At 39.1% G+C, this 19,785-nt stretch overlaps 1 protein-coding gene across 4 annotated transcripts in view; it reads right to left on the bottom strand.

Moving 5' to 3' along the window:
- Nucleotides 1-19,785, bottom strand: part of ERC1 (ELKS/RAB6-interacting/CAST family member 1) — a 302,352-nt gene that overhangs the window by 31,169 nt on the left and 251,398 nt on the right. For all 4 annotated transcript variants that reach the window (XR_008552294.1, XM_037514597.2, XM_054696560.1 and 1 more), the window contains one exon: nt 616-804. Coding sequence is in view for 3 of the 4 variants with exons in the window: in XM_037514597.2 (XP_037370494.1) it covers nt 616-804 (189 nt within the window). In the remaining variant the exon portion in view is untranslated. The remainder of the gene's footprint in view (nt 1-615; nt 805-19,785) is intronic.

Genomic DNA, 19,785 nt, shown 5'->3' with positions numbered 1-19,785 from the left:
CAACATGCATATTTGGCAGTGATTCATATTTTATGTTTCTTGGACTTTAAGAACTAAAATCAAATCATTTTTGTATTACTAGAAATCATCTTCCTCAATAGCCTGCATCATTTCCTTAATTCTTATTTGGAGTGAAGTGAAGAAAATTGGCTGATTTCTCTACCAATCTTTAGCAGCTACGGAGAAGCTTACAGAAGGTGGTGTTAATTGCTATATTCCTTTGCAAATGATGTAAGACATGGGTTTCCCAGGAGATATTGCTGAAAATACAATTTCATGCACCTCAAATAATAGTTTAAGTAACTGAAGCACATTCTTAAGCAAGGGGAAATATGATTATATTAACAGAATTCATGTAAATGAGAATTGTTTTGATGATGACAGTGGTTGGTTTTAACAGTGGAGAGACTATCAATGAATTCCTAGTTTCATTTACTCAAACTTTCTGAAAAATGCTCAATCTTTGAAATGGAAAAAGTATTGTTTAATAATGTTTTTCAAATATGCCTTTATGGACTTAAAATTGTCTTTCCAAGGGAAAAAAAATAATGTTCAGGGTAAGACCAAGAAAAAAATTCAAATTAAGAGTTTTTCAAGTTCAAGTTTGAGACTTACCTGTTCCTGGGTCATCTTCTGCAGCTCATTCTCCCAAGCTGCCTGGTCATCGTCCAAGTCATAGGAAGCTGGTGGAATCAGTCCACGAAGGATCCGGGGGTCACGGTCATGACAGAGGGCTGTCAGGTGTCCAATATACAACTTTAATTTGCTTCTATTTTGGTCAAGTTCTAAGAGGGGCTGGATGATCTGAGGTAAAAAAATGAAGACAGTCAAGATCAATCTGGAACAAGAAGTTCAAATATTTTCATGCCTCCCAAGTCAAAGAAAACTAACCAAAGACTAACCAAAGACTAAAGCTCTTCCAATTGCTATTGAAATCTTTAGAATTGGGCCTCCCTGGTGGCACAGGGGTTAAAGACAACACTATCAAGCTACTGCCAGCCACCAGGGAACAACCCACATGGCACAGACCTCTCCTGTCTCACTTGCTGCTCCCCTCAGCAGTGTATTTCAGTGGATCTGCCTGTTCTGCTCCCCACTTTCTCTGGTGAATCCTCTCACCCCCGCACCTCTGGCTTACACCCCAGTTCTTGTATGCATAAATAAATCAATCTTAAAAAAATCTTTAGAATCATAAAATGAAATTGTTCCACACACTTGCAAATTTACACTGTCACACCCAACCGCCATTCTAGGGGAGAGAGGGAATGTTGGCTTAGTGTATCAACACAAGATTGAGAGTTCCGTATTTAGGCAGGGGATTAGGCACGGAACTAACTTGTTTTTACAGAGATGACAATCCTGATATAGAAAGATTCCAGTTACCTCATAATTTCTCTTTCCATTTATTTATGAGTAGATTACAAAGAATTGCTAGAGAAATTTGCTCATCTGAAAGTCTGGACAACATATACTTCATGTGTTCCTCTACCTCCTAGAATGGAAGAAAAATTCTGTCTCTGGAGAAGGTGCATGTTTTTCTTGGCCAAGAGATGTGATGAGGAACTCATTTCTAAATCTGCCTCATCCTGGCTTACGCTGCTCTCATTCATTACACAGAAGCTATTCGATATTCTTTTAAAACAGCGATTGATACATCCTTAAAAAACACTAGATACCTGACTCACAGCCAAGGACTCTCTGAAACTCTCTCAATTGTAGCATTGGTCTTGTTTTTCTTGACAAACAGACCTGCTTTAATTTTACTTTTCTATTCCCTTTAGCCTGGATCAGTAACTATTCCTTTGACTCCCTGGAAGCAGACTAAACGCCAGATGACTGATGTCCCAAAATTTAATTTGTCAGCTCTCATGACAATACTCTGGCCAGGTACATGGTAGCTGGTCAAAACCCAGCGTGTTTAGGAAGAGCTGGGCCAGAGCTCACATCGCAGAACACTGAAATGTGAAAGCAGCATCTGCTTGATACATAGCAGCTGTGAGAGTTGCAAAACCCTGCCAAAATGCTGGCAATTCTCAAAATGTTCCCAGGGCTTACAAGGCAGAGGCCTGCACCTGTTGCTTGTCACTAGGCTGGCATTTTCATCAACAGGACACCTCTGACCCACCTAATGAATAAGAAGCTTGATAATCTTTAGGTCAACAGAAACAGCACCGGGTATTACTTTCAACAGTGACAGTCATTTCCCTCTGGCCTCCCCAGAGGACTGCTTTTGCTGCTTTCCTTTCTCTTTTCAGGAATTTAAATGAATTAACATGTTATATTTTTATCATGCAAACAATACATATTTTATGATGAAAATTTTGGAGGAAAAGTATAAAAGAAGTCATAAAATAGCTTAGAGGTATTTGAGAAGTAAACATCTGCAAAATTTTGAGGACTTTCTTCCAAGTCTTTGTAACACTATCACACTTCGCCTTTCGCTTCATACACTATTTGTGCATTTAACATTATATCACAAGAACTGTGTCTGGAAAACTAGAAATACTTCCTTTGTTTCTAACAATATTTCCATGGAATAATTAAAAGAGGGAATAATCAGGGCTTAGAGGCTAAAACAATCTTTAGCTTACTAAAAATATCACTTTAGGGCCTCCCTGGTGGCGCAGCGGTTGAGCGCTGGGTTGTAAGGCTGCCCGCAGCCTCTGCAGCGCCGGTTCGACCCCCGGCTGCTCCCGGCCACCAGAGGAGGGTCCCACATGGCGCGCAGACCTCTCCTGCCACCCGCTGCTCCCCTCAGCAGTGTACTTCAGTCTGCCTGCTCTGCTCCCCGCTCTGGCTCTGGTGAATTCTCTCCCCCTCCTGCACTTCTGACTGTACCCAGTGCCTGTATAAATAAATAAATAAATAAATAAATCTTAAAAAAAAAAAATCACTTTAGGACTATGTAGTATAATATAATTTAGAAGAAGGAGCCTGGCTAAACTAACCAGAAAATACGAATTAATTTAGCATTATTATTTTTTACACACACACACACACACACACACACAATTCTAAAAGTAAAAACACTTGGTCTTGCTGTGACAGCCTCTTGGGCTCTGTAAGAGCCCCTAACTGGCAGGATCATGGTACCAATTTGGGGCTAGCATTTCCTACCTATCATAGACACATCAACAGTCAACCACAGAGACTGTTTTGAGTTTGGAGATACGGAATGTGGGGAAATTGGACAATTTTTCACTAGTGATCTCTCAAAAAGAATTGTATTTTATTTCTCACCACAAATATTTACTCACTATAGAAAATTCAGAGAATTTCAAAGTGAAATATTTAAATGCACGTACACTTTGTACTTCACTAACTATACCGTAGTCATGGTTTTAGTACCACCTCCCTCAGGCCTTCAAGTAATGCAGTCCCCTTTCATTATCCTTAAAAAAAAAAAAAAAAAAAAAAAAAAAACTTGGACTTTCTATTTTTTTCACACACACTGGCTAAAAAATTGTTGAGATTTCTCCTACTGGGTTTGTACAACTAATTCCCATTTTGTGTGTGTGTGTGTGTGTGTGTGTGTGTGTGTGTGGGCTTGGGGGAGGTGGTCATCACATCTGGGCTGCAGGGCTGATAGCTTAGGCAGTTACTGATTGGATTGGAAAAATGACACAAAAATGTATGATCACTGAGGAAGGGAACAATGTGATAAATGGTAGTAAAGGAAAGGTGAAATTTCTTACAGTAAAATAGAATTTAGAAGGATACTAGCTCACCACTGTGTGACTAGGGATGAAAAATGGACTTTAGGTTCCTGCTCTTAACCAAAGATGAATTTCAGACTAATTTAAACACATTTCAAGTTGAGGTGCTAAGTGATTAAAAAAAAAGTGATAATGTTTTGTACTCTGCAATTCTTGAAGTCCAACTGAAAACTTAAGTGATAGATTTTTTTTTCCTTTGCACTCCATAGAATGGCTAAGATGTCTGTTTTTCTTGTTAAAGTTTTTTTTTTTTTAAACTTATAGCCACTTCTGTGGGATGATATGAAACCGCCCAACTAACAAAGGTCCCAATCAAATCTATCAGTAAAAAATAAATAAATAAATAAATTGACTTTGGTCTCTCTGGGACACATCAGCCCTGTCAATCATGGGGGAAATGCTCTTATCTCTTTTTCTGCCTAACTAGGTCACTTAGAAAAGAAATTGTGTTTCCCACAAGGAAGAACTGTCACTGCCTTATCTCAAGAGGGAAGAGAGACACTTCCCAAGCAGAAAGAGGATGCCTTACAGGATCTGTAACTTAAGTCTTTGGCCCACATGCTACTTCTGTACATTGGCAAGGAGTTCTACCAAAAACCATCAGAAATGTGGTGAGGTCACATTAGTTCCATAGCTGTGCAGCGCTACAGTTATATATCTTTTTTGGCACAGGGAAGAAGAACTTAAAAAATGAACTTGTCAAGATTACCTCTACTTGTAGCAAATATAATGCCTAGAAGGCAAAATTTCGCCAATCCTACATTTGCCAAGTTGTTAAGGAAAAGAATTTATATTACACAAAGGCTTAAGAGATATTTTTTTGTTGATTTACTGGGAGCTTTATTTCTTTTTGGGAGGATTTATTTGCTTATGTTTAGATGCTTAATTGGTTTCAGAGGCCAGCGTTTGCTGGTATATGGTGACAAAGGACAGAGATCTTCTGAAGGTATTTTAACCTCCTTTTTACTAAATTAAGGTTGGATGACTGAAGGTCTTTTGGAAGACTGATGAGTTGCTCCTGCAGTGTTTGATACAGACAGTAATTGAAGATGAATGAAGCAATGAAGCTAACTCATTGCCCGAATTGACGACAAACTTTTTTTTCTATCCACTGAAGTTTTCAGAGGCAGGTTCAACTGTCCATGTATTACTGCATAAATGCTAGTGTAACTTTAATGTCTTCATTGGGCTCCCCTTACACCGCTATCTTCCAACATAGGAACATCAAGAAAGTTCCAGAACAACGAACAGATTAACTTTCCAGAGAGATTATTTGCTTAAAGGCATTTTGGTCCAGAGGCCCCAGCAGAAGGTCTCTGAAAAGTAAGTAAAGGAGGCAAGGGAATAAAACATCAATCTGGCTTCAAAGTCTTTCTTCCCCTCTCAAAAACTAAGTTTAGCTTCTAGTCAATAATAAAGGTGAGTATTTTGTGTCTTTACAAGGGTTGGGGGTTTTGTGATATATTCTCACTTAAAGGCAGCTATACTGTGAGAGATATTTCTTTGAAAAAATAATAGTAAACCCACACAATGCTTTTGTTACACTGGTTAGGTATACTGCATATCAGATCCACATATATTAGAACTAATAAGTTATATAATTCACTTAACAAACATTTAGTGAAAGCCTTTGTACCATGCTATAGCCAGTATTAGTTGATGGGAATATTATGAGTAAGATGTGGTCCTACCCTACATCAAAAAAAAACAAATCATGAAAACATGTTGAATGTATGTAAGAATTAAAATGTATCAATTCATGATTTATCTTTGTTTTAATTTTGAAGTTTACTTCAGGCAAACCTTTTTTTTTAAATTTTTTAAAAAAAATATTTTACAGCATTGTTCATTTTTTGTACAGTGTTTGCTCTCTCCTCTCAGGTGTAGTCCCTATAGAATTCCCACCACCAATTCACCCATGACCATCACCATAGTCCCTTATGCTCTTCCCTCCCCTGTTTTGATCCCTCTCCTCCCCGCTGCCCCACAGAATGTCTTGGATTTATAGTTTCCTGTTAATTTTTTTATTATTTATTTCCTGATCCCTTATTTGGTTCCCCTATGTTCTTCCTATAAGCAAAACCATCCGATATTTTTCTTTTTCCTTCTGACTTATTTCACTGAGCATAACCTCTTCCAGCTCCAACCAAATTGCTGCGAATGGCATGAGCTTATCTTTTTTGATTTCTGAATAGTATTCCACTGCGTGTGTATACCCCATCTTCTTGATCTAGTCATCTGTTTTTGGGCATTTGGATTGTTTTCATAGCTTACATATTGTAAATAGTGCTGCAATAAACACAGGGGTGCAGGTATCCTTTTGAATTAATGTTTCTGTGTCCTTTGGGTAGAGTCATAGAAGTGGAATTGCTGGGTCATATGGAAGCTCTGTTTTTAGTAGTTTGAGGAATCTCCATACAGCTTTCCATAGTGGTTGGACCAATTTGCACTCCCACCATCAGTGTAGGAGTTTCTTTTTCTCCACATTCTTGCCAACATTTGTTGTTGCTGGTTTTTTAAATATGTGCCATTCTCACCTGTGTAAGGTGCAAACCCTAAATTGTTAACTAAACCTCTTTGTCTTGACTTAAAGCTGACTTCGTCATCGTACATAAAGTTATGGCATTCAATAAGCTTTTTTTATTCTTATTTTTTTTAAAGATTTATTTATTTATACAAGCACTGGGGTACAGGCCAGAGGTGCAGGAAGGTGAGAGAATTCACCAGGGATAGAGCAAGGAGCAGAACAGGCAGAAGGACCGAAATATACTGCTGAGGGGAGCAGCGGGCGAGTCAGGAAAGGTCTGCTGCGCCATGCGGGTTGGTTCCTGGTTGGCTGGGGATCGAAATGGTGCTGCAGAGGCTGCGGACAGCTTCACAACGCTGTGATAAATCTGTTGTGCCACCGGGGAGGCCCCAGCTTTTTTATTCTTAATGGTCTCTGAGCTCCAATCTCCCTCTTTTATTTTATTTTTTTTTTTGTGGGACCCTTGCTGGTGGCCGGGGATTGAACTGGCGCTGCAGAGGCTGCGGGCAGCCTCGCAACCCCAGAGCTCAACCGCTGCGCCACCAGGGGAGGCCCCTGAGCTCCAATCTCTTAATTAAGCCTTCTCAGGTGAACCACAAACAAAAGGATAAATGCTTTAGTCTTCACTCATCTTTAATCCTAGCAAATAGAGAAAATATATATTCAAGGACAGTCCTCATCTTATACTCTCATAAGAGATGCACTGGATAAAAACACGACTAGCAGGTCTGCATCTTCATAAAAACCTATAAAGAAGCCAAAACCTCAGAACAGTTTGTAAGATACACTGATGTAATTTCCAACAAACAACAAACTTTGTTAATATTGAGAATCTGAAACTTTTGTTAGCTTTAGATTTTGTGCTTAGCTTGAAGGCTACAGTCATTCAGAAAACTTGTATATACTGTATCTGCCTTTCCTTTAAGGATAATAAACTAAAACTTCAAGAAAAAAGTTGAAAGAGAATCTGAAGTTAAACTCAGTGCTCTAAATCCTAACCCCCTCTTGATAACTACTTTTAATACATTTCTATTTGACTCCACAAACAGATTTTATAGAATGTGACTGCTCTACATGTATCTTCCAAAACAAAAATTAAAAATCAGGACAAAAACAAGCAAATAATATCCAGAGTGATATGACATATAACAAAAATATTACTAAGTCCTTAGAAAATTAGTTCTATACTAAGCTGGATTCCTTTCTCAACATCCTTTATAGATGATCTACTATTATTATTTGCTTAATCATTGAAATATTTGGACCAAGAAATCACTTAGGTTGAATTAACTTCTTTTTTTTTTTTTCTTGACCGAATTTCAGTCAAGTTCCTTGAAACTCTCTTTTTAACTAGACTCTGCCCTCTGGGCTTCCGCGGTCATCTTTACATTGTCCAATTCCAGCAAGAGTTCTGCTCAGTTGACATATCAGGAATCATCTATCCTCAATGTCTGATCACCCTGAATATATGATTAGGCACCTCATCCTCCACCATCCTGCAACTGATACTTGATCTTTCTGGCCTACACACATAACTTCGTCAGGTTGGTTTTGCCAGACTTCCCTTAGCCCTGCTGTTCTTGTTAGTGTCTGTCGATTAACCCCCTATCCTGCTCCATAGCCATAAATTTCTATTTTTCCTTGTATTGTATTCAGAGTTGAGCACAATCTCTCTCCCCCATTGCAAACTTTCATCAGTGGTTCGGACCTATCACAATTGTCCCAAATAACATCTGCCTTACTGTTTTGTCACAAGTGAATGAATAATTTTTCCCCCATAACACTGGGACAATGAGGGGAAATATAAATACTCAGTTATCATTAAGAGCTCAGATCCAGCTACCACTAAGTCACTGAGATGAAAAAATGTTAATCATAAATTTTACTACTAAGAGAAATATCTGGTGCTAAAAGTATAAACTCCAAAGGTGTCAGATTTAAAGAACTCTGTAGCTTAAGTATAGGAACTACAAAGGGCTATGAAGATAAGTAGCAATCTTTTTTTTGTATAATGTGATCATTTCTTCTTAGTTTTACAGTTCAGAAATCTGTTGTCAATTTTTCTGTAAGCATGAATTCCCCCAAAACAAAACATCCCCTATTTCTTATTCCAGACATGAAGAGAAAAAAATTCTTTTATACTCAAAATTGTGAAATAGGAAACAGGGTTTAGAAGACAATGAATCTTGATGTCTGAATGATAGTGCTAATAGCATTTTGCCTATTTACTCTTCATTCCGCTAAAACCGCTCCTATCTTATGCAGACCATAAAGGGCTTTGCTGCTAGTTAGGGAAGGAAATCTGCTGGGTTTATCTGTGCCTGTGCTGATGAAAAATGTTACCGTTGTAGGCATTTCAAGTACTTGTTAAAATACTTGTAAACATTTAAAATACAAGGAAATAAGGTCATTCACCAACAGGAGGGTAGACAAGTATGAAGAAATGAAGACACCGTGGATAAATGGGCATGAAGTGAAGAGAAAGCTATTAGGAAGTGAAGAAACTATTACAAGCTCAGCAAAAAAGGGTAAGTCTAGTATGCACCCAGAGGGATAGTCAGATGAGAGGAAGTGAGACAACTAGAATGAAGAAAGTCACCTACTCTGCCGGATTCAGAAATGCTAGGAGCAAGTATGCATTCCAAAATTCTTCTTTCTTGCCCTAAAGAGCTCATAAAGATGGGGAAGCATCTTTAATTCAGTTCTTGGCTGTTGCTTGCCTCTCCACAAAGAATCAATTACTGGGTTTCAGTGAAAAATGTAAGGGTTAACTGCTAGTATGCATATGTGTAAATGAAATAGCTAAATGGCTCCCATATTACATAGTAAAGTTCCAGGGCCATGTTGAACACTTATGAATGAGAAATGATGAGGGGAAAAGAGTAGGCATGAGGGAAAAAATAATCAAAAGAGGTTCATACTTTTTTCTGAGCAGGTAAGCCGAGAGGCTACATTTAATCTAAGGGAAAAACTACGTAGGTAGTTGGTCACAGGCAAAAATGGTGGCTTTTAACTCCTTGCATGCCTGCCTGGGCACACACTCGAGTGGTGAAATTGACAGCTCACACTCCATTCTGATCCTTTGAGGTCTGGTGCCTCAAAGTACCTCTGCTATAATTGTTTGCTGCAGTCAAGCACAACAGCACTTCTTGGCATTATTACATGTCTGCTAGACAGATGGATCTGAAAAACAGCAATACGTTTGTCGCCTGCTGGGCAAAACACAGTAACAACCTTATCACATTTCATTTTCTTCTGTCTCAAATGCAATGTACCAATTGCATAGGGGGTGGGGGAAAAGCCAAGTGGAGCTGCACAGGGTAAACAAAAGGAGCTCCTAAGCATGACAGTGACAGTATCTCAATAAATAAGAACTGAAAGTAACACTCCCATATTATAGGAAGCACATCCTTTCGCTCCTCCTCCTAGTTTACAGGAAAAATATCTATAATAGTAACTGTGAGGGTTGATACTTACCTAGACAAGGGCTCCTAGACAGAGGCTAGTCTCCGGAAGAGACTCTTCTGTGATTAGCAGTTTTTTCAAAGTCAGGTTAAGGGTATGTGTGTGTGCACATGTGCACACACAGTAGGAGGAGCAGACAGAGAATTTGCCAAGTCATGTTATTATTTCAACTTCAGTCAAGTCAAGCACAGAAGACTATTCAGAAGTCCACTGCAGAATGCGCCTAGTCTGTGGTCACTGAAAGTCACCTTCTGTGTCTGAAGTCTTTGGTAGACGTGGCTCCTCATGAAACAAACAGAGCTTAACCAGAACTTGGCTTCAGAGGGTACAGATGGAAGGGAAGCAAAGTGTCTCTATTACCTGGAATCGAAAGTATCTGTAGTTGTGTACAGAGATCAGAAATGGGCATCTGTGCTATTTAGAGAAAGACAAGTTACAGGAATTTGATCTCTTCATGTTAAAGTCGGAAACAGCCAGGAAACAAACTGTGACAGGCTGGAAACATTTGTGAATCGATGTGTACAAGAATGTGCATGGATATGCTTGCAGTGGCCTGAAAGTGTAGGGGCAAGACAGGAGGAAAGACTGGCCCTTAGCCAGTATCTTCAGCTTTAGCAGAGCTTAATTTTCTCTGAAAATAGAGTGCCCCGTGACTTCTGCATAACTGAGAGGATGAAACTCTTTCTAAATATTATAAGGGAGCACTATAAGAACTAAAACCAGACCAAGGAGGTACAAAGGGTCTCTCCCCTTAACTTCTCCCCTTCATTACTATAAACTGAAATAAAGCTGGGTTCTCGGTGAGGTAGCAGCTAATTCCAGGAAAAGCCTGGGCAGAGAGTCCCTACACCCACCCCAGATTTTTTGCCTGTATCTACACACTTTTCTTTCCTTCCTTTCCTCTTATACTTCCTCCTCCTAACCTACCCATGTGAAGAATCTTTATTTTCACTCTACACATACATACCAAAAATGTCTTATATTTGAGATAGTAAGGGGGAATCTTGGCTGCTCTGACAGAGTTGTCCTTCCTGGATTTATGTCTGCCACAGTTAATCAGGAAATCATATTTAAAAGGGAAATTCTTTCTGAAAATTTTATACACCATGAACAAATCCCATGGATTAACGATTTCCAGACATCACCCTTCACCTTGGGAGTAATCCAGGCTTTGGGTGGAAAAAAAAAAGATTTGGGAAAAACAAAAATTAGGAAGACTGTTTTCTCTACCAATTTTCTTTATTTGAAAATCAAACCTCCCATATAGTCAGTGAACTGATCCCTCCCTACATCCTGAAACTTTATATTGCTTAGTATAACACAAACCCTGCAGAAATCACCATTTCAATATTACTAGGCATTGGTGCTGAGGCAAAGCTTTATTATTTGAGGATATAAAAAGTGACAATGACAAAAGAGGCTCAGCACAGAAATATAGAACTCCTGCAAATTGTGATGCATGTTACGTAACAGTCAAGGGCACTTATGACTGGGGGCATGACAAGCCCCAGGATCCTCAGAGAAAGATCCTTCTGGCATACATGTAAACCAGTGTTTGGAAGAAGGGCCATGCGCCTAGATTCCCTCTGCTCCCACACAGGGCATATTGCGTCTGACCAAGGATCAATTCTGAAGTGTAGGGGCAGAGGAGAGCCAGCCCTCTGGAATGTGAGCAGCAGAATCGTCAGAAAGAACAAACAACAAAGCTGACAGACTCTGAGAGAAAAACCGCAGAGTCACAGCAAGTGAGAAAATAGAGTCTATAGGCCAAGGGAGATAGTTCTAAGGAACCAGAAATGGGGGTACAGGTAGACAGGAGCATGTGAGACTGTTTGATCCAACCAAGAGTAAGTAGGTTCCAGGGTAGCTGTAAAGTGACGCAGCAGTGGGGGAGAACGTAAGTATGTACAGAATCTCCCTATTTTGTATATCCACCAGAGTTGAGTTGTCTCCCTTTAGTACTTGAAATTTTAGTGAGATGCAAAGGATAAAGATGATGTTTCTGATACAATCAGAGTAATATATTGTTTTTAGGAAATAGGAAACAGAATGAAAGAGTGGACTAGAAATTCAGCTCCAGAGATTAGGCAAGGAAGAGAAGGGAATAGGGAAATCAGAAACGTACTTTGCCTCACCATGTTAGTCTTCTCCTGCTGTTAAGTGCTTTTCCTTGGTTCTCTTTTGGCATTACAGACTTGCACAACAACAGTGGGAGCTATGCCTTAAGCCATCTGCCCACATACATGTCCCACAGGATTTTGGAGATACTTTATCGTTGCCTTATGGGCTTTAGCAGCTATAATATTATATGAGATGCCACTGCTGACAAGAAATAGAAAGCCTTTCTTGGATGATCCACAGAGAGCAAATCTCTCCCTTTTCATTCATCTAAGTAATAAGGTCTCATGCTATTTGATCTGATAAATTTGTCATTTGTGTCTCTAATAAACCATGCACACACCATCTCCCAGATGTACCATTTCAAAGAATACTGTGAAGCCATCCTAAGGGGCTGACGTGTGTCTCACACTATCTTGTCAGTCTAGTGCTGTACATTCTATGTATCTGAAGGCACTGTCCCTGATTTTGTTAACAAGGACATGTCGATGAACACATATTTCTGTGCACAAGAAGAAAGCGTCAGGTTCATCTATTACCTAAAACACACAAACACACGGGGGTGGGGTCGTGGGGGGAGAACAAGGGAAAGTTTGGATTGTCTGGGGCAGCTCTAAACTGGAGCTCCTCTATCCTAGTATCTGTTGGAGCAATTACAGTTTGTACCATTTAGGAAAGCAGTTGTTTCCCTGGCTGGATGCATTATCTGCTCTCACTAGTTATATCCCTCATGGAATTAAAAATTTTTTGTTTTCTTACATCATGCCTATTTTTTGTACAATATTTGACCTCATGAAATTTGTTAGCCACAGAATTGAATTAACTAAGGGGGTCCTCGGCATCTTAGTATCTTAAGAATTTTATGTATTTGAATGTTTCTCTGGTGCAAACTACTATGGCATCTCATACCTTACACACCACATTCCGAGCACACACCATTCTGTAGTTCCAGGGAAGGCAATGTGGCCTGGGGCTATGGCCATAAACTAAACATGAGCCATTCAAACTCTATAGCCAGAAGCATGCAAGCCCCTTGGTTGGTAATCATGTTAATTACTGGCTATCCAGTCTCTGAAGTTGTGGTGAAAAAAATGGCTTTTGCATCCAGAGGCTATCCTCACCAGTCAGATTTGTATCACCTATCTGCAGTGAAGTCCTTGTACTGTGTTGATGACTGTGAAGCAGTGCAGAGTTACAGGGTACTATAGCGCAGTAGGTAAGAGCATGAGCTCTGGAGACAGGCTCTTTGGTTTAACACCAGCATCTGCAACTTTCTAGCTATGAGACCCAGCACAAGTTACTTTGGGAATATGAAACGGTAATAACCTATGTCTACCATACAGTAAGCTTTTTCAATAATTGACTATTAGTATTTCCAAGAATCTGTTTCACTATCTGTAAAAGGGAAATAATAATGCTTATCCTTGTGTGGATTTGAGTACATGTAAAATCAAGCTATTCTTGACAACTCTAGATGACAGTCTCATGCTAAGGATGTTTTATGCTGAGATTCATCAACCACTGTGATTAGTCAGATAATGGTACGTAAAGTGTGGGGAAACAGAAAGACAAATCGGCTAAGCAATACAACAGGCCAGAGGTTGGTAAATTACAATCTATGGAAAATGTCCAGAACCACTGCCTGCTTTTGTATAATCCATCAGCTGAGAATTATATTTTCTTTTTTTTTTAATTCATTTTCTTTCTTTTTTTTTTTAAGATTTATTTATTTATTTATACAAGCACTGGGTACAGTCAGAGCGTGGGAGGGTGAGAGAATTCACCAGAGCCAGAGAGGGGAACAGAATAGACAGATTGATGAAATACACTGCTGAGGGGAGCAGCGGGTGAGACAGGAGAGGTCTGTGTGCTATGTGGGACCCTCACTGGCGACCGGGGATCGAGAACCGGTGCTGCAGAGGCTGCGGGCAGCTTCTCAGCCCAGTGCTCAACCACTGTGCCACCAGGGAGGCCCTAAGAATTATATTTTCAAATGGTTGAAAAAAAGAATCAAAAGATTGTGACACATGGAAACTGAAAATCAAATTTCAGTGTCCATAAAATTGTATTAGATTATAGTCATGGTCACTTATTTACATATTATCTATGGCTGCTTTGTACATTCATAACATAGCTGAATAGTTTTGAAAGAGTTATAATTTATAAAGTATAAAATATTTACTATCTAGACTTTTACAGAAAAGTCTGCCAATCTCTACAATTTCAATTCCAGATAATACGGTAACTAGAGGAAATTCTTACAATTTTCTTACAGATCAATTAGGAATAAGTGATAATCATTGTTTTTTAAAAATCCAATTCACAGTAATTATTACTTGTATCAATAGTAATATCAACACAAAATAACATGCTGGCTAAATAGAAAATTGGATTTGTCGATTCAGTGTCAGAAAGTTACAATTAAGTAAAATTTGATATAAAAAACCCTCATTGATAAATAAAATATAATTTTTTTTTTTTAAAAGATTTATTTATTTATTTATTTATACAAGCACTGGGTACAGTCAGCACGGGAGGGTGAGAAAATTCACCAGAGGCAGAGGGGAGAGCAGGGCAGGCAGACTGACAAAGTACACTGCTGAGGGGAGCAGCGGGTGGCAGGAGAGGTCTGCGCGCCAAGTGGGACCCTCGCCCGGCGCCTGGGGATTGAACTGGAGCTGCAGAGGCTGTGGGCAGCTTCGCAACCCAGTGCTCAACCACTGCACCACTGGTGAGGCCCAAAAATATAAAATTTAAATATGAAAAATAATTTATATTCAGGTAAGTCAATAAAAGAATATTGAAAAGTTTAGACATTTTCAGCTACACACTAGAAAACTGATCAAGATATTAAAATGAATTAACTTAGTTTCAGCTCCAGCAAACATTCAGTGAAAATTTCTTGACATTGATAATAGCCTGATTTAAATGCCTGTCAGTAAGTCAAATGTTTACAGTGAGTTAAACAAGTACAAAATGTTAATTGGGGGCCTCCCTGGTGGCGCAAGGGGTTAAGACGCAACCTATGAAGCTGTCTGCAGTCTCTCCAGCACGAGTTTGATTCCCCGGCTGGCCAGGGAGCAGTTGCCCACATGGTGCAGCAGACCCCTCCTGTCTCACCCGCTGCTCCCCTCAGCAGTGTATTTCAGTCAATCTGCCTGTTCTGCTCCCCGCTCTGTCTCTGGTGAATCCACTCACCTCCCCCCCACAACTGGTTTGTACCCCAGTTCTAGTATGCATAAATAATCTTTAAAAAATGTTAATTGGATCAAAATAGCATCCTGTACTCATTCTTAGTAAAGAATATAAAAGATGGAAGGAATTTCAGAGAACATCTAGATCATTTACCTCCCTACTCCTTGCCCTCTTTCTAAATGAAAAATTCAAGACCCAGGGATGTCACCAGACCTGTAAACAGAGTTAGGAGCTAAGTCATTCAGTTGGCTTTAGTGCATCACAGCTTGATGCTTCATGTCCACCAATTACAGAATATGCAGGCTTTCTTTCCTGGCTTTTTATCTGAATAGTTCTTAGGGGGAAGTTAATATTCAGAACTATGAACTAGGATTCAGTCTGTGTTCACCATTTTCTAATGGAAGAAACAACTTGGTATATATCTAAGAACTGAAGCTTCTTGACAGTGAATGCATTTCCATTTCTTTAACTCTTTTGTCATTGCACCCATTCAGGCCCTCAGCTTCACTCTCCAGTACAATGTGAGCAGCGCTTAACCAGCCTTACTCTTGCACTGTTTCCAGTATTTTCCCCATTCCATCCATTCTCCACAGATTGCCAAGGCAACGTTCCATCCATTCTCCATAGATTGCCAAGGCACACAATCTTCCTGCTATTGACTGCAATAGCCTCATGGTTTATTCTCCCCTCTGTGGTGGTTTTTAAAATAAGCCAATAAATTCTTGATATTCCTTCCTTCAAAGAGTGGAGCCCAAGACACTCTGCCCTACTAAATGTGGTATGGCCTCAGTGATTTGCTTCTAAGGAAGAGAACGCAGAAGTGATGGTGTACAACTTCTACTTCTAGGTCATAAAAGGCAATGGATTCCTCCTGTTCTCTTCTCTTGAATTACTCCTTCTGGGTGAAGTCAGCCACTATTCCAATAGCCTTAAGAGAGGACCTGAAGGTTCTGGTCAGTAGTCAGCCTGTGACTTATTAGGAGCTGTCTTGGAATTGTCTTGGAATTGGATGCTCCACCCACAGTCAAGTTTCTGGAAACCGCAGTTCCAACTGGTGTCTTTTTTTTTAAAAAAAGATTTTTTTATTCATGCATACAAGAACTGAGGTACAGGCCAGAGGTGTGTGTGGGGGGAGAGGATTCACCAGAGATAGAGTGGGGAACAGAACAGGCAGATCTACTGAAATACACTGCTGAGGGGCGCAGCGGGCGAAACAGGAGAGGTCTGCTTGCCATGTGGGACCCTCGCCGGCTGGCTGGGATGGAACCGGCGCTGCAGAGGCTGCGGAGCGCTTCACAGCACTGTGCTCAACCGCTTGCGCCACCAGGGAGCCCCCCCACCACAAATTGATATCTTGACTTCAACACCATGAGAGAGTCCAATAAGCATTACCAAGTTAAACCATTCCTGAATTCTAGACCCACAGAATACATTGTGAGATAAGAAAGGTTTATTGTTGCTTTATGCTCCCAAGTTTTTAGGTAATGTGTTATGTAGCATTAGATAACTAATGTCCAACCTAAGCACGATCTACAGTGAACGGTTTAGAGTATACAAATCTGTTATGCTGTTTATACTTCTAAATCTTTGCAAATACTTTGTCCTTGCCTGAAATTGTATCTGCCTGGCAAATGTCCATTGCTCCTTGAAGAGGCTGCTCATCTCTGGAACCCTGAGACCTCAGTTATCCTATTGAACCTTGTACATTTTTTTCTGCTGGAGAAAATCTGTTGCTGAGTGTGCGCTCTATGGTCGTGAAACATGTGCTCTTGCCCATATACCCAGCGTAGTGTTGGTACACAGTAGACAGCCAATAAATATTTTTGAGTTAATTTTCTCATCTCAGTCAGCTTTAAACCAAACAATAAAAACTTCACACCCCACGTTTGGAATTATTCTATGAACTTGAGGACCCAGATGTCAATGATAAAGGAGTGTGGAAAATGTGCCTTTCAGTTTGTAAAAACATGAAGTTAAGGATAAACAGCCCAGTTCAATTTCTAGAGGATATAACTACATGAATAACTTGATTTCAGATAGAGATTCACCAACAAATGATTGAGAATTTAAGCCTTTATGATGTTTCCATTTGGCACCCAGAATGCCAAAAGCAAAATTTGAATAATTTTTTTTTTATATTTACATGAAAAGGAACCCAGACCATCTAAGAGGTTTTTAGGTTTGCCAAATCCCTCCTCATGCAAAAGGTTTGATTCTATTCTAGAAACTGAGGAAGAAAGAGTAATATATGTCCAGAGTTGACTATTTTTCAATGAAAAGAAATGAAGTCTTGCTAACAAGTGGTTTGCCTTAAAACCTGAATTTTCACCAAAAAGACCAGCCATCTGTTTTGAATATTTTAAAGACTAAGCCTCTATTTGTGCTCTGCTTTGATCTCCTAGGATAATAGGAAGACAGTGATACAGTCCAGCTACACCTCAATCAAGTGTACTCATTTAATTTATCCCAGAAATGCTGACTGCCAGATCCAGCTGGAAACTTTAGCCTCGTCATCCCATGATCAGGGAAGAGGAGGAAGACACACATCAAGGGAAAATAGCTCTTTTGTTTTGGTTGATGATGCATTTTTGTGTCCAAGAAAATATTCCTTTAACCCAAAACAGAGAGTAGTCCTAAAGACAGAGAGCATGTATAGAAAATAACAAATTAGAGAAGAGCTGGGGACAAGTCAATGAAAGAAAAACTGTAGAATTCTATTGTAACAAGACTGTTGTTTAAGAGTTCAGATAAAATGGAAGTCGAATCTACCCTCCAAATCGTAACTGTAAAATAAAAATATATAATAAAAAGAGGCCTATTATATGTTACTGAGGCAGGGGAGTCTAGGTAATGAACTTCATAATGTATTCTAGAAAGGTGTACTAATCAACAATCTGGGAAGCTGATACACATGAATGGCATCATATTTTAAGATAAGCTGTTAGGATACAGAGGAAATTAAAAGATGAAAAATATCTACTATTTGTGCTTAAATATTTAAATAAAACACATGTAACTTTTCTTTAGGGTAACACCTCACCATTTCTTTTTTTCAAATTCAGTAAATCTTTATTGAGCTCTAAAGGGTTATCCACATTTTCATATGACTGGGGAAACACTTAAGATGTGAAGAATTTTATCCAAGGATATTTTTACTGCCCAGGAAAAATGTCTGAATCACAAAGAATACCACAAACAGGAGGAAGACAGCTCCTAATAAGTCAAATGCTCATAATCATTAAGATCAGCACCATGGATCTGAGAGCAGAAGTTCAGGAAATACGTAAAACATTGAAATTTTAAGCCTAAGAAATAAATCAAATGAGCCATAGAGCAATGCAACCTTAAATCATTCAGTAGAGTACAAAAAAATGTAGTATATACCATGCAACATTATGAAAGATGTCTTAAAAATACATTAAGGGAAAGACACTCTCCCCAAATTACTTGCAATTTAGTTACATGACCTAAGAAGTCTGGTTTTATTGTGCTCATGCAGTCACCAACCCTATCAGTAACTTGGAAGTGGTGACTTCTGCTTCTTTCTATTGCCTAAAAATCATCCTCAGGCCAGAAAACTATAGAAGAAAAAAGCTACCTACCTCCATGGGGTACTTCTTAAAGGTATCAGGGCAAACTTAACATCTGTGGTTATCCTCCCATTTAGTACCATTTAGTACCTTGGGGAATTACCTATATTTTTTGCTTAGGTGGTATTAGTGAACGCACTAACAATTTAATTAGAAATTGAGAAGATTAATTTCTTTTGCTGTAGGAAAATCACTAGGATTGTGGGTTTCTTGTAAAATTGAAGGAATGTTTTATTATATCAGAAGAAAAATCTATAAACAATAGCCTCCACAATCTCTTAACTAGTCCAGGGTAATATCATAATCATGATCAATGTCACTGCCACTGTCATTTATTGAGCACTTTCCACATGCCAGGCAAAGGCTTAAGTGCACTCAACACACTGTTATGTTTAATCCTCACAATAACCCTTGGGGTAGTTTTTTATTATTGTCAGTACTACTGCCTCATAAATGAGGAACCTGATTCTTAGAAGTTAGTAACTAAGTCTGGGAGATTACACAGCAACTGAACTACATTTAAGTGAAGTCTGAAGGCAAAGCACACTATTCACCACCAAGCTAAAAGACCATAAAAATAATATAACTACCTTATAGGACTCAAAAGAAAATGGGCTTTTTCTGTTTCATGGATGAGACATTTTCTTTTTTTAAAAAAGGAGAAACTCATAGACTCATTAATGTATATAAATCACAACTATAACACCATTAGAAAAACAGTAACGCTGGCTGAGATGCATTGAAATACTAAGTGAGACTGCATCAGGGGGGATTATGGGCAACTCTTTCTCTTTTTTCTTTTCCAAGTGGTTCGTGTTTACTACAAATCCTCCTTGTCTCCATCCACCTTGCTCATGTAAAAACTTGGACACGCATCAAAGCACCTAGGTCTCACACAAAGGGAGACCCCTCACAGTAATTTACACAGCATATTTAAATTCTGACAGCTGGAAAGAAGTGAGTGAATATAAATTCGAGGAGATATAGTGAGGCCTACTTCTTTCCTGACTGCTACTGGGATGGGAAAATGGGATAGGATTTTGCCTCGATGAAGACTCTGTCTGGCTTTAAAAAAAAGAAGTGAAAGGAGGTATGAGATACTTCCAAAGCTGGTGAAAGAAGAAATCCCTATAAATTATCAGAAAAATCCTAGTTGGGAATAAAATATGTAAGC

Source organism: Talpa occidentalis, unplaced genomic scaffold (assembly GCF_014898055.3).
Source record: "Talpa occidentalis isolate TD23 unplaced genomic scaffold, MPIMG_talOcc4v2.1 talOcc4.16, whole genome shotgun sequence".
In the NCBI taxonomy this organism is placed as follows: domain Eukaryota; kingdom Metazoa; phylum Chordata; class Mammalia; order Eulipotyphla; family Talpidae; genus Talpa; species Talpa occidentalis.
This window is presented reverse-complemented; position numbering and strand designations above follow the sequence as displayed.